Source organism: Acipenser ruthenus, chromosome 53 (assembly GCF_902713425.1).
Source record: "Acipenser ruthenus chromosome 53, fAciRut3.2 maternal haplotype, whole genome shotgun sequence".
Taxonomy (NCBI): Eukaryota; Metazoa; Chordata; class Actinopteri; order Acipenseriformes; family Acipenseridae; genus Acipenser; species Acipenser ruthenus.
Window position 1 is genome coordinate 7,307,633 of NC_081241.1, and position 14,952 is coordinate 7,322,584.

The 14,952-nt window shown below is 39.7% G+C and overlaps 1 protein-coding gene across 2 annotated transcripts in view; it reads left to right on the forward strand.

The window, feature by feature from the left end:
- The window catches only part of LOC117965739 (neoverrucotoxin subunit alpha-like), a 109,661-nt gene that overhangs the window by 9,225 nt on the left and 85,484 nt on the right, over nt 1-14,952 (forward strand). Inside the window, exon 7 of one of the 2 annotated variants that reach the window (XM_059016632.1) lies at nt 97-1,011. The exons of the other annotated variant lie outside the window; for it this stretch is intronic. Within the exon in view, the coding sequence (XP_058872615.1) occupies nt 97-590 (494 nt within the window). The 3' untranslated portion in view covers nt 591-1,011. Of the gene's footprint in view, nt 1-96; nt 1,012-14,952 lie in introns of those variants that run through there. 2 annotated transcript variants of the gene reach the window in all.

A 14,952-nucleotide genomic window follows, 5' to 3' on the forward strand; every position in this document is an offset into this window, starting at 1 on the left:
GGATGTGAGGATGCAGCAGACAATGACTGTTGATTTTCTCAGTGATTTGACTTTTCTAACCGTCTCTCCTCTACCCGTCCTCTTCTCTTCAATCAGATTCCTGTCAGCTCACTCTGGACCCCAACACAGCGAATAGAAACCTCTGTCTGTCTGAAGGGAACAGAAAGGTGACACGGAGGACAGAGACCCAGAGATATCCTGATCACTCAGAGAGATTTGACAGCTATCCCCAAGTGCTTTGCAGAGAGGGTTTGTCTGGGACTCGCTGTTACTGGGAGATTGGGTGCAGTGGGGTAGGGGTTTCTATAGGAGTCACATATAAAGGAATCAGCAGGAAAGGAGGGGATCGTTCCTGTCGCCTTGGATTCAATGACAAGTCCTGGAGTTTGCTCTGCTTTGGTTCTAGATACTCTGCCCGACACAATAACAATCAAACTACAATAACTGCCCCCCGCTCCCCCAGAATAGGAGTGTATCTGGACTTTAATGCCGGCACGCTGTCCTTTTATGGCGTCTCTGACACAATGACCCTCCTGCACAGATTCCAAACCACATTCACTGAGCCGCTCTATCCTGGGTTTTGGCTTTAGTGTTATGGTTCCTCTGTAACAATCTGCCAGCTGAACTAGACTGTTTTGTGTTGTAAGAAACCCTTTGTATTGAACTCCCTGTCTGTCCTCTCCACTCCTCGGGTGAAGGGAATGTTCAATCTGACACAACTTTGGATGAAAGTTAGGGGGTAAAACGGCGCCACCTGCAGAGCGAAAGAGGGGAATTATTTGTTTTTAGCAACGAATGGATTTCATAGGAAGTAACTGTATTTAATTTATTTTTTAAGAATTGTTATGTTTTATATATATTTTAAAAAATGTCATCCAATAGTCAGTGCTGTAACAGTTTTTAAAAAAGTGAACTTAAGTTTGCTTTATTGTGTGTGTGTTTTTGTTTTTTGATTTCCATAAATTGTTTAATATTTCAGATTTTAGTAATGTGATTTAATAAAAAAAATTAACGTGATTTTCTCATTTCTTAATACTCATTAACATGGTTTTTCAAATGAGAATGAGCAAGAAAGAGGTGAATGAGAGAGAAAGAGGTCTGGTAAAGCATAGGGAAGCATTGTAAAGCACAGAGAGGTATGCTAAAGCATGGGGAAGCATTGTAAAGCACAGAGAGGTCTGGTAAAGCATAGGGAAGCATTGTAAAGCACAGAGAGCTATAGTAAACCATAGGGAAGCATTTTAAAGCACAGATAGGTCTGGTAAAGCATAGGGAAGCATTATAAAGCACAGAGAGGTCTAATAAAGCATAACAAAGCATTTTAAAGCACAGAGAGGTCTCGTAAATCATAGGGAAGCATTTTAAAGCACAGAGAGGTCTCGTAAAGCATAGGGAAGCATTGTAAAGCACAGAGAGGTTTGGTAAAGCACAGGGAAGCATTGTAAAGCACAGAGAGGCCTGTAAAGCACAGGAAAGCATTGTAAAGCACAGAGAGGTGTGGTAAAGCATAAAGAAGCATTGTAAAGCACAGAGAGGCCTGGTAAATCATAGGGAAGCGTTGTAAAGCACAGAGAGGTCTGGTAAATCATAGGGAAGCATTGTAAAGCACAGAGAGGTCTGGTAAAGCATAGGGAAGCATTGTAAAGCACAGAGAGGTGTGGTAAAGCATAGGGAAGCATTGTAAAGCACAGAGAGGTCTGGTAACGCATAGGGAAGCATTGTAAAGTACAGATAGGTCTGGTAAAGCATAGGGAAGCATTGTAAAGCACAGAGAGGTCTGGTCTTTAACCCTGGGCTTGAGACTCAGTGATTTGGATTCCTGAACAGCTTTTTAGTAAAGGTATTATTCAGCATGCCGCCGCACCGTGAACTAATAAGAAAAGACTTTCAGTACCTGGCAGGCTCTTGTGACATATCAGGAGGGTCATTCTCTTTACTCCTTCTTCTTCTCCTTGGAGAAGGAGTAAGAAGGTCCATGCCTCTCTCTACTGAATCACTCGTTCCTCAGTTAGCTGGGTTTCTCCTCTGCAACACCGTTGTTAAAGAGTACAGCGCTTCAAATGTCATTTTTCTTTCTCTTTCTTTAGAGCGGCCCCTTATCTTTTCATGCTGTTTGAAATCATCCCGAGTGCTTCTTGTTATCACAGTTATTCAAATGCTGGGTTCGTTTTTGGAAACGTCTGTGTTGCTAATGGAGTGCCATGGGAGCATTGTATTTTAAACAATTTTGTATCAGTTAAGATTATGTTTTATTTTGAATTATTAATTTTGAACTTTAAATATACAGGTTAATACTAACAGTTACAACAGCACTTAATAGGAAAAAAAAACTATGATCTTTTTCTATGTTTTGTCCAGTTGTTCTGCTTGGATTTTGGTGTCTGACTAAATTTATATTAGAGCTTGAGTTTCTCGCACTGTTCATGTCGTTAGGGTTACCCGATTTGCCCTGAAAAACTAAATAAGATGTTTTTTTTCTCCTAGTCACTGACGCAGTACCAAAATAACAGTATTGTGCAGTAAAAAAACAAGGACCAGGGGTCACAAATGGAGATTAGATAAAGGGGCATTCAGAACAGAAAATAGGAGGCGCTTTTTTACACAGAGAATTGTGAGGGTCTGGAACCAACTCCCCAGTAATGTTGTTGAAGCTGACCCCCTGGGATCCTTCAAGAAGCTGCTTGATGAGATTCTGGGATCAATAAGCTACTAACAACTAAACGAGCAAGATGGGCCGAATGGCCTCCTCTCGTTTGTAAACGTTCTTATGTTCTTATGTATTTAACACAATAATAGTTTTACCAAATTATAGTGGAATAGTTGTATGCTTGTGTCTTTAGAAAATATCAGTTTACAAAAGCTCCCTTATTTTGAAGTCTCCATGTTCACAAGTATGCGGAAGCCCCTTTGGCAGTCAGCATACTCTGTCATCAAAAGTCACATGACCGGAACCTGCGTGACGTCGAGTTATTTTGCTTAAACATCAATAATAACCGAACAACGAAGAAGAAGAAGCGAAAAGGACGGAAAATACAAAGAAAAAATGATGTAGCCTATCATTGTGATAAGTTGAAATATTGAAGTACCTTGACAAGATGTTTTGCAGGTACGCAGTTCCGGGTCGTACCGGCTGAGTTTCACCTCAGATTATCAGTATTATATTTATGTGTATTATTATTATTATTATTATTATTATTATTATTATTATTATTATTATGGATATAGTTTTATTATCCACTATCCTCAACAATACGAAGTATAAAATCGACTCGCACAAGCGCTCCTCTTCACTGTAGCTGAAGCGAGCTGCGGGTCACATGACACAGGAAGTAAATGTCTTCAAAGCAGTTCCTTGGGTTGGGCAGCAGCTGGTTCATGACGAGAGAAAAACACAGACCTGTTCAGAGTCATGCGAGTCACGAACGACTTTAAATAATCGTGTGTGTGTCTTTATCTCACCTCGCTCGGCTCGCTGACAAGTCTTGACAGCCCGCTATTAATAATGAACCGGGGAAATGCTGAGGTCCCCATGCAGCTGTGGCGACATCTTTGTTTCCTCCTCCTTGAAGTCATCTCCGTGTCTGTATCTCCGAAATCACTCGCTCCGCAGTTAGCTGTGTTTCGACTGTGAAGCACAAATGAAATCATTAACGAGGGGAGCACAGAGCACCCCGATATACTCACAGCAGAACAGCCTCCATTCACAAAACCTATAGCAACGCGATCATTAACGAGGGGAGCACAGAGCACCCCGATACACTCACAGCAGAACAGCCTCCATTCACAAAACCTATAGCAATGCGATCATTAACGAGGGGAGCACAGAGCACCCCGATACACTGACAGCAGAACAGCCTCCATTCACAAAACCTATAGCAACGCGATCATTAACGAGGGGAGCACAGAGCACCCCGATATACTCACAGCAGAACAACCTCCATTCACAGAACCTATAGCAACGCGATCATTAACGAGGGGAGCACAGAGCACCCCGATACACTCACAGCAGAACAGCCTCCATTCACAAAACCTATAGCAACGCGATCATTAACGAGGGGAGCACAGACCACCCTGATATACTCACAGCAGAACAGCCTCCATTAACAAAACCTATAGCAACGCGATCATTAACGAGGGGAGCACAGAGCACCCCGATATACTCACAACAGAACAGCCTCCATTCACAAAACCTATAGCAACGCGATCATTAACGTATGGGGTACTATGTGTAAAAAAAAGCCTTAATATTTTAACATGTCTTTTTTTCCAGATTTAACTTGAATGTTGTATTTTTTCCCCAGATGTATAAATGTTGTGAAAATAAATAAATATTTTTTAAAATGTGCACATTCAGATATCATTTATAAATCTAGTTACACGGTTTAACATTTAGCTAAATATTTAACGAAATCTTAAATCTCTTATCAAGATTTAACATTTAGCTAAATATTCAACTAAATATTAAATCTCTTAACAAGATTTAATATTTAGCTAAATATTTAACTGGCAGCTAAATCTGGAGTTTATATGCAAATTAGCTCCGCCCGCTTTGTGACGTCATCATTCTTCGGACGGGCGGGTGAATCTCCACGGACTCGGTCAGGTTCACATTCAGAAAGACATCCTGGCGGATTCCAGTAACTCACATGCAATCATCGAGCGCGCAGCTGCTGCTGCTGTAAGAGCCGCTCTACAGGCTGGAACAGCCAGCGCTGCTCAACCACCACAAACTGAGGGACGTGGAAGGATGTCATCCGTGGACCTGCCACATCATCTTTAACATCATTTCAGAACAGGCCTTACAATTCCCGTGTATCTATGCTATAGTCTATAGCTCTAACACTGCTCCGAAGTTATTTCAGATTGAATGAGTGTCGCGATTTAATAAATGCAGTGGAAAAGACAGGCACGATATGTAATGAAAGTGTCCCATACAGTCCCATGACATTCCCCGCGTCTTCCTCGGTGCCCCCTCTATAAAATTGCACGCCTCGTTGCCAGGTCCTGCTACAGTATATATAGCCAGTGCTTAATGTGTAAAGAAAGAGGAGCCGGGGCGCAAGCAATGACAATAATACCGTCCTGAAGAAGCGCACATTCAAAATCATAACACGTGTATTTGAAAGAGTATTGCACGTGCTAGTGTTAGTTGTTTACAATCACGTGTTCTGCATCATATACCAAGTAGGAGTGCTGAAGACAAATTAAGCAAAGGCAACCGCAGGACAGATAATAAATACAAAAAAGCATGTGTACACGTTTTGTTATGGTTTTGCATTTGAATGGTTTAAAAAAACAAACACATTAAAAGGCATTCCGAGGACTCCAGAAGGACGACATAGATTAAAAAAAAAATCCACCCCCACACGAGCATTGGTTTGCCCCGCGGTCTGCACTATTATCAGTGATGTCTCTGCAACAGAAGCCGCTGGTAGATTACAAAAAACATCAATTAAACTGAGGCTAGGTAGTTGTGATCTTAGTATGTTTTGATTCCCTATTAATTAAATTATATTAATTGAAAAAGCCAAGAGAGAACCAGATCGTTATTTTATTTTTGTTGTTTTGGTTTAATATAATATAGCAAGCTAATGTTCCTATTGAACTCGGCTACATTATATTTTTTCATTAAAAAGTTGTCGTTGTTCTTTGTTGATATTAATGTTCAGCTTTCATATTTTGTTGTATACTACTCATTTAATCAAACCAAGTAATGTAAGAAGTTTCTTGTATCGTTCATGACGTGTTTCAAATCAAGTAATCTTATTTGTGTTTATAAAAGACAATAGCGCAGCCAGTGTCATCTTACTTAAAGGCGCTCAAGATGAAATCGTAAAAGTAATTTAAAGTCGGCTAAAAACGTGGCAGCGGACTGTCTCTCTAACGCGCACGCAAGAACTTGCAGACTTGATACAACTGTGTTGAGAATTTAAAAAGAAAGCATTTTATGAGATTTTTAACTCGAGGTATGACTCTGCACGCCCAGAGGTTCCGGGGCTGAGCCCCGGTACAAATTAAGCACCGAGTATAGCGATGTAGAAACAAACGATTAAATATCCCAGGCGATGGAAATTCAAACTTCAATTCAAGGCCAAAGCTATTTCAGATTAAATGAGTGTGATGATGTAATACATGTACTGGAAAAGACGGGCACGATAAAAGCGAAAAAAAAGATTACTTGTTATATTTGGAAGTTTGAAAAACGTATGGTTTCCTACATTGCAGGTTCCACTTCCTTTTATATATTTGTATTCGTTTTTTAATATTATTTAATTACTTCACCTGATTTGTTTAACAAAAGTGTTCCTGCAGGAAGTCCTGTTTTAGAAATCAACATTATTCACACCCTAAACATTAAAATGCAATAACTTTGGACAGAAATGTTTTTGCCATATCTAACACTGATAGTCTTACAATGTTTCATGTTTGCATGAATTTATGCACAAAAAATCTGAATGTACACTTGCTTTTTTTGTTGTTGCTAAAACCAGCTTTTTGTTACAGGAATCAGGGGTATGAATAATGCTGGAGACTAGGGTGTGTGTGTATATATATATATATATTTTCTTTTGTACAGTAGCCTCCAGAATTATTCACTCCCTTAAAACACTGTAACTGGTTTTAGCAAATTATTGCCTGTTATTCTAAACACGATGTTCAAATGTATTCACACCCTGAAGATGAAGTTATTTTGGACAGATACTGATACTCTTACAATTTTCATGTTTTCATTTATTTATGCAACAAATACTTATTGTACACGTGCATTTATTTATTTTGAATAATTCGGGAGACTACTGTATTTGTGTGTGTGTAATAAAATGGTGAAAGCATATTTCATTAGCTTGTCTACACTTAAGCCCTGATATTATTATTATTATTATTATTATTATTATTATTATTATTATTATTAATAATATTAGGATTTTTCAATTGTTGAACTACAGTGTGTTACGTGGAGTTACAGCATTCATGTACAACATTACAGAAAGTTGGATTCCCAGTGATGGATTTAACTGTCAAACCAAAAGAACATCAATCTGATCTCATTTGATTTAAAACTGTTCATGTGTTTATTTTCAGGATGGAAATCGTGGAAGACCCAGACAACATCTCTCAAAAGAAGAAATTGAACATTTGCTCTCATTAAAAACAACATTGTCTGACGCTGCATCCATACTTGGGATTTCAAGACCAACTCTGAACAGACAAATGAGAGAATATCCGATCACTGGACCCACATGCTCAACTTTAAGTGATGAGCAGCTTGATGCTGCTGTATGTGAGATAAAAGCCCACCTTCCTCATGTAGGAGAGGTAATGCTAAACAGCCCCCTGCGGTCTAGAGGCATTGTTATGCAGAGAAACCGTCTCATAGTGTCTCTAAAGAGAGTGGATGGTATTGAGGCTCGGAGGAGCAGAACAATACAGCCACGTCTGTACTCTGTGCCATGCCCAAATCACTTCTGGCATATAGATGGGAATCACAAATTGATTCATTGTAAATGAGTGGTTCATGGAGCCATGGACGGATTTAGCAGGATGGTAATGTTTCTGCGGTGCTCAAATAATAACCGAGCAGATACTGTAGAGCACCTTTTCAGACAGGCAGTGTTGGAGTTTGGCAGACCACTTCATGTGAGAACAGATCATGGAGGAGAGAATGTCCAGGTCTGGGAAGACATGTGCCAAAACAGAGGAGAAGGTTCTGTCTTCACAGGAAGTTCAGTACACAATCAGCGCATTGAACGCTTCAACAGGGACTTGAGCAGAAATTGCAGCCAAGTCTCTGCCCCTGTGTTCTGTGATTTGGAATCCGTGCACCTGTTGGACCTAGACAATAAAACTGACCTCTTTAGCCTTCACTACGTTTATCTTCCAAGGGTCAGTCGTACACTGAATGAATTCAGAGCTGAGTACAACAACCACTCTGTGTCTTCAGAGGGAAACAGAACACCACTCCAGCTGTTCATGGGAGAGAAGCATCTCTCGTACATTCACCATCCACATGCTGAAGCTGAGGAAAGAGCAGTTCCCTCACAACCAACCAGTGCTCCTCCTACCAATGAAACATTTTGTCCACTGAATGAAGGAGATTTACAAGAACTCTCAGAAAAAAGTGACCCCCTTGCAAATGACCACAATCACCGTAAGACTCTCTTTCAGAGAGTCCAGGAATTTATTTACAACAAATTATCAAATTCCCATTAAATAAATTAATAGTGGTATGACCTGGTTTCTTCCTTGGCTAACTTATGCCCATATCAAGTCAAAATTTGATCCCACCCTGTAACAGGGGAGACCTGCAGGAAGAGGGCGGCAGTCCCGTGGAATCCGCCTGTCGGTCATGGCAATGACACAGAGAGGTGGGAAAGAGGGTGTGTGGGCTTTCCCTCTCTCCGAGTAGCTGGGGGGCGGGCTCATGGGGATTGCTCGGCCTATAAACGGATACTTTGTTGTTCCCTCAGGTCTGCCCTTTTTAGATGAATGAGGCGGTGGAGGCGTTACGGACGGAGCAGGGCTGGAAGAGAGCCGCCAAATAATTACAAATAAAATACAAAGGAAAGAATATTGTGTAGTGGGGAAACAAATGGGCAGACCCCAGGGTTTGTATAGGGAAGTGAGGGAACACTGCTGAGTGTAGGACGGAGTCCCGAGCCATGCGGGTAGCGACGGTTGGGGAATCAGCTGCAAAGTGCAGCACCTTTATTTTGTAGATTTTGGTTAATAGTGTTTATTTTTGTTTTTCTTTGTGCCTTCTTTTTTGTCTTATTTAATGCACCTGCGTGTGTGCTCTATACCTGTACCATCGTTAGTAGCAACGGTATCACAGTGCCACCTTGTGGCTGTAAATAAATCGTGCACCCGAGTGGTGTCTAGAAACCCAGTTTTCTGTATCCTGTGTCAGTGATTTTCCCCCACCCTTCCACACACCCGCTAATCGCAAATTACAATATGTACTTATCAATGTTTATTTTTAATTTAAAAAGCTTCTTCTACTCATAAAAAACACCAGCCATCAAATACTGGGTTATAATTTGCGATTAGTGGGTGGGTCAAAGTTTTGATTTAATTTGTGCCTTTTGTTTCCCTGTGAAAACGACTAATTATATCTGTGGTTCCCAACCCTGGTCCTCGCGTACCCGTGTCTGCTGGGTTTCATTCCAGCTGAGTTGTCAGTTACTTAATTGAACACTTACCTGAACTATCTCCACCTGTTTCAGAGCTGAAGACAACTGAAACGGTAAAAATAAGCCAATTATTAGTTAAATGAATGATTCCATTAGGTATTTAAGAGCTCAGTTGGAATGAAAACCAGCAGACAGAGTTACACGAGGACCAGGCTTGAGAACCACTGAATTACATGACTTGTTTCATGTGTGTTTAACTGCATTCTTCAACACCAAAACTCAAACCCTTCTGAACTGCTTTCATTTCTGTAAACGCATGTCTGCTTATTCCGTGCAGTTCAGTGGTGTTCAATCCTGGGCCTGGCGACTTACTGGGTCGACTGGTTTTTGTTCCAGCTGATCTATTCATTAATAAATTGAACTAATAATGAACTTCTTAAGTTACTTAATCGAGCCCTAATGTGAAATATCTTTACTTGTTTAAGAGCTGAAAACAATGGAAAAGGTCTTAAGCTCATTATTTGTTCAATAAAGTAATGAAGGAATCAGTTGAAGGGAAAACCAGCAGACACAGGGGTATGCGAGGGCCAGGATTGAAAACCACTGGAGTCGTGTAGATAAAGCTGTTTTATATTTCTTTTTGTTATTTCTTTTTGTAAATGGATTTTGTTTTGTTTGTTCTGTTCTTCTGCACTGTACACTCGCTTCCTATCCCTGGTCTTATATTTAATACCCTTGTCCTTACCCACTGCTGTCTTTTTCAATGAACTCCATCCTACCTTCAATCTCCGATCTCTCCCTCTGTTCCTCTTCCGCAGGCTGACTCAATTTCAAAATCAGGAAAATAACATTTAAATTCTTAATCCTATTTCTGTTTAGTTTAATAAAAAGGACAAATAACCAACTGGGCTTAATTGTTACCTAAGTGGGCTTAACACTAGAACAGATTTGAGCAGGAGGATGATGGGAAATGTAGTTCTGAAGGGGTCAAAATCATTGCCTTGGCATTTCTAGTAAAAGGTACATGAATATGCAATGCTATAAATTGTATTATCAAACGGAAATGTTAAAGTAGTCTACACAATAAATGGGAGATGAATAATTCTTTATTACTTGCACAAAATAGCTTTATGTTTAAAAAGCTGAAACACTGATTTGGTGCGCTTAAAGTATACAATAGCCCTATTTTCATGAGTTTTATGCTGCTTGTATGTCTCATCTTATATAAGATAAGATTTTTTTTATTATTATTCATATTTCTGTATGTAACACAAACGGACTTGAACCTGAATGTTTTCTTTATTTTTAACAATAAAGGAGGACAACATTTCTGTCTGTGACAATCTTAAGTTTATTTCCACAATCTGTTTAATTGTTCTTACGTAAAAAATAAATAACCAGATTGTCGTGAGGGAAAAACATTAAAACAATGTAGTTTAACAAATTTGAGCAACATATGTATTCGATGACACGTCCTAGTTGAATTTTAAATAAGAAAAATATATAAAAACAATGTAGTGACAATACAGAACATTATGAACTGGTGAATTAACATCATTTGTATGTACTTGTCATTATGAATATGAACTACTTAAACCACAAGCTAGTTCATTGTCATGTCAAGTACCAATGTAAAACCACAAGCTTCCTTCCTATCCGGTTTTCATTTTCTATTACATTTACAAAATGTAATTGGACCGTGTGCTTTTGTTATGTTCTGCCTCTCAAACTTACTCACCACCCTGGGACAATTCTAGTATTTAGTTTGGCTTTAAAGCATTTGCATTTTACTTTGATTTAAATGCACTTCACCCATGTCATTATTATTGGTCAAATTGCATACATTTAAATATATTAATATTGAAAGTGGCCTATAATAAAATAAAATCGATTGGTGCGTTTACACTGCCATTTCTGATCGTGATGAAATGCATCAGTGCATTTGATAACGATCAGTGGTGTTGCATCTAAACTGCCATTTGAAAAGGATCACCTTTAAACACAGCCCAAGAGCTTCGCGTGTGCAATTAGTGCAGAAGAGTTAAAAAAATGTGTTGGTTATTTATTAACAAGTGGTGAATGATTAAATGTATGATTAAAAGTTTCACACATACGTGTACATTCGGCCCATCTTGCTCATTTGGTTGTTAGTAGCTTATTGATCCCAGAATCTCATCAAGCAGCTTCTTGAAGGATCCCAGGGTGTCAGTTTCACAACATTACTGGGGAGTTGGTTCCAGACCCTCACAATTCTCTGTGTAAAAAAAGTGTCTCCCATTTTCTGTTCTGAATGCCCCTTTATCTAATCTCCATTTGTGACCCCTAGTCCTTGTTTCTTTTTTCAGGTTGAAAAAGTCCCCTGGGTCGACATTGTCAATAACTTTTAGGATTTTGAATGTTTGAATCAGATCGCCGCGTAGTCTTCTTTGTTCAAGACTGAATAGATTCAATTCTTTTAGCCTGTCTGCATACGACATGCCTTTTAAACCCGGGATAATTCTGGCCGCTCTTCTTTGCTCTCTTTCTAGAACAGCAATATCCGTATACACATAATAATACAAAAGCAGCAATTTTAAAGTTACATTAAAACCCACGAAGATAAGAAACCCATTTTATAAAAGTGTGTTAGACTGTCATTGCAAGGAGAGATAGTTGTGTTTCTTTAATTCATGTTGAACTTGCACCCTGTATTATAAAACTGTACAGCTTTGTAAATATCGAGGTATAGATACAAAATCTACATTAACAACAGGGGCAAAGTGACGCAAAGGAAATCCCTTTCACACCAAACCAGAATCACTTTACCAATAACAAAAAACACACCCCTCTGTCGCTTTTATTAATCATTATTATTACAATATTATTATTTATTCCTTAGCAGACGCCCTTATCCAGGGTGACGCCCTTATTATGGCTCTGGACTCTTGACCAGAGGGTCGTGGGTTCAATCCCAGGTGGGGGACACTGCTGATGTACCCTTGAGCAAGGTACTTTACCTAGATTGCTCCAGTAAAAACCCAACTGTATAAATGGGGAATTGTATGTAAAAATAATGTGATATCTTGTAACAATTGTAAGTCGCCCTGGATAAGGGCGTCTGCTAAGAAATAAATAATAATAATAATAATAAAAATAATAATAATAATAATAATAATAATAATAATAATAATAATAATTATAATAATAATAATAATAATAATAATAATAATGGCAACGTTTGTATCTACGCTCACGCAGCACGTCGGCGATCCGCCCGTAAATTATTTGTGAATTCACCTCCTCGTCAGCCCGTAAATTTAACAATTAATTAACTTCCGGACCCCAATTACTACCTCGCTGAGTCGTTCTTGATCAGTCATTGTATCTGAAAAAAATGAAAGAGTGTAACAACTCACGACAAAAATACCCAACACGCCCGGTATACAGTCATGTGGGATGAGACTTTACTAATCTAGCCTGTGTTATGTGTGTCCAGAAATACTTTTTACTTTTGTGGGATTAAAATCCCCTAAATGAATCCCTTTCTAAAGTCTCAGGTATCCCGCTCTACACACGATGAAAACCAGTAGCTCACCCTGGTTACGCACGCAGTCGTGGCGATTCTTCGCTTTCCCTTGCAGAAGGTGAATGGGCAGCACAAACAAACGAAGACAAAGGACTGGCTATCCAGCCCCTTTTCAAAGGCAGGTGATCAGGGGTAATTGATGATAAATTCTTCGATTGACACCTGGCCACCTGCTGCACATTCCTTTAGCTAGGGAGGGCAGTGTAACCCCCACCCCATGGCACTCAATTAGCAACACAGCCGTTTCCAAAAACGAACCCAGCATTTGAGGAACTGTGATAACAAGAAGCGGTCGGGATGATTTCAAACAGCATGAAAAGATAATGGGCCGGTCTAAAGAAAGAGAAAGAAAAATGACATTTGAAGGGCTGTACTCTTTAACAACGGACTTGTTTCAATTGTGTTGCAGATGAGAAACCCAGCTAACTGAGGAACGAGTGATTCAGTAGAGAGAGGCATGGACCCGACTCCAAGGAGAAGAAGAATGAGTAAAGAGAATGACCCGCCTGATATGTCACAAGAGCCTTCCAGGTACTGAAAGTCTTTTCTTATTAGTTCATGGTGCGGCGGCATGCTGAATAATAACTTTACTAAGAAGCTGTTCAGGAATTCAAATCACTGAGCTGAGTCTCAAGCCCAGGGTTAGAGTCCAGACCTCTCTGTGCTTTACAATGCTTCCATATGCTTTACCACACCTCTCTGTGCTTTACAATGCTTCCCTATGCTTTACCAGACCTCTCTGTGCTTTACAATGCTTCCCTATGCTTTACCAGACCTCACTGTGCTTTACAATGCTTCCCTATGCTTTACCACACCTCTCTGTGCTTTACAATGCTTCCCTATGCTTTAACACACCTCTCTGTGCTTTACAATGCTTCCCTATGCTTTACCAGACCTCTCTGTGCTTCACAATGCTTCCCTATGCTTTACCAGACCTCTTTGTGCTTTACAATGCTTCCCTATGCTTTACCAGAACTCTCTGTGCTTTACAATGCTTCCCTATGCTTTACCAGACCTCTCTGTGCTTTACAATGTTTCCCTATGCTTTACTATACTTCTGTGCTTTACAATGCTTCCCTATGCTTTAATCTACCTCTGCGCGTTACAATGCTTCCCTATGATTTACCAGACCTCTCTGTGCTTTACAATGCTTCTCTATGCCTTACAAGACCTCTCTGTGCTTTACAATGCTTCCCTATGCTTTACTATACGTCTGTGCGTTACAATGCTTCCCTATGATTTACCAGACCTCTGTGCTTTACAATGCTTCCCTATGCTTTACCATACCTCTCTGTGCTTTACAATGCTTCCCTATGCTTTACCAGACCTCTCTGTGCTTTACAATGCTTCCCTATGCTTTACGAGACCTATCTTTGCTTTAAATGCTTCCCTATGCTTAATGAGTGTTAATGAGTATTAATAAATAAGAAAATTTCACAAATCTGAATAAATAAACAGAAGAAACATTTTATTGAAATCAAAGAACAAAAACACACACACAATAAAGCAAACTTAAGTTCACTTTTTTAAAAAAAAACTCTTACAGCACTGACTATTGGATGCTATTGGATTTTTTAAAATATATATATATAAAACAATTCTTAAAAAAGAAATTAAATGCAGTTATTTCGTATGAAATCCATTCGTTGCTAAAAACAAATAATTCACCTCGTTTCGCTCTGCAGGTGGCGCCGTTTTACCCCCTAACTTTCATCTAAAGTTGTGTCAGATTGAACATTCCCTTCACCCGAGGAGTGGAGAGGACAGACAGGGAGTTCAATACAAAGGGTTTCTTACAACACAAAACAGTCTAGTTCAGCTGGCAGATTGTTACAGAGGAATCAGAATAAATATAAAACCCAGGATAGAGCGGCTCAGTGAATGTGGTTAGGAATCTGTGCAGGAGGGTCATTGTGTCAAAGACGCCATAAAAGGACAGCGTGCCAGCATTAAAGTCCAGATACACTCCTATTCTGGGGGAGCGGGGGGCAGTTATTGCAGTGAAATTGTTATTGTGCCGGGCAGTGTAACTGGAATCAGAGCATTCCAAACTCCAGGACTTGTCATTGTATCCAAGGAGACCATAACGACCCCCTCCTTTCCTGCTGATTCCTTTATATGTGACTCCTATATCAGCCCCTCTACCACTGCACTCAATCTCCCAGTAACAGCGAGTCCTAGACAAACCCTCTCTGCAAAGCACTTGGGGATAGTAATCAAATCTCTCTGGGTAATCAGGATATCTCTGGGTCTCTC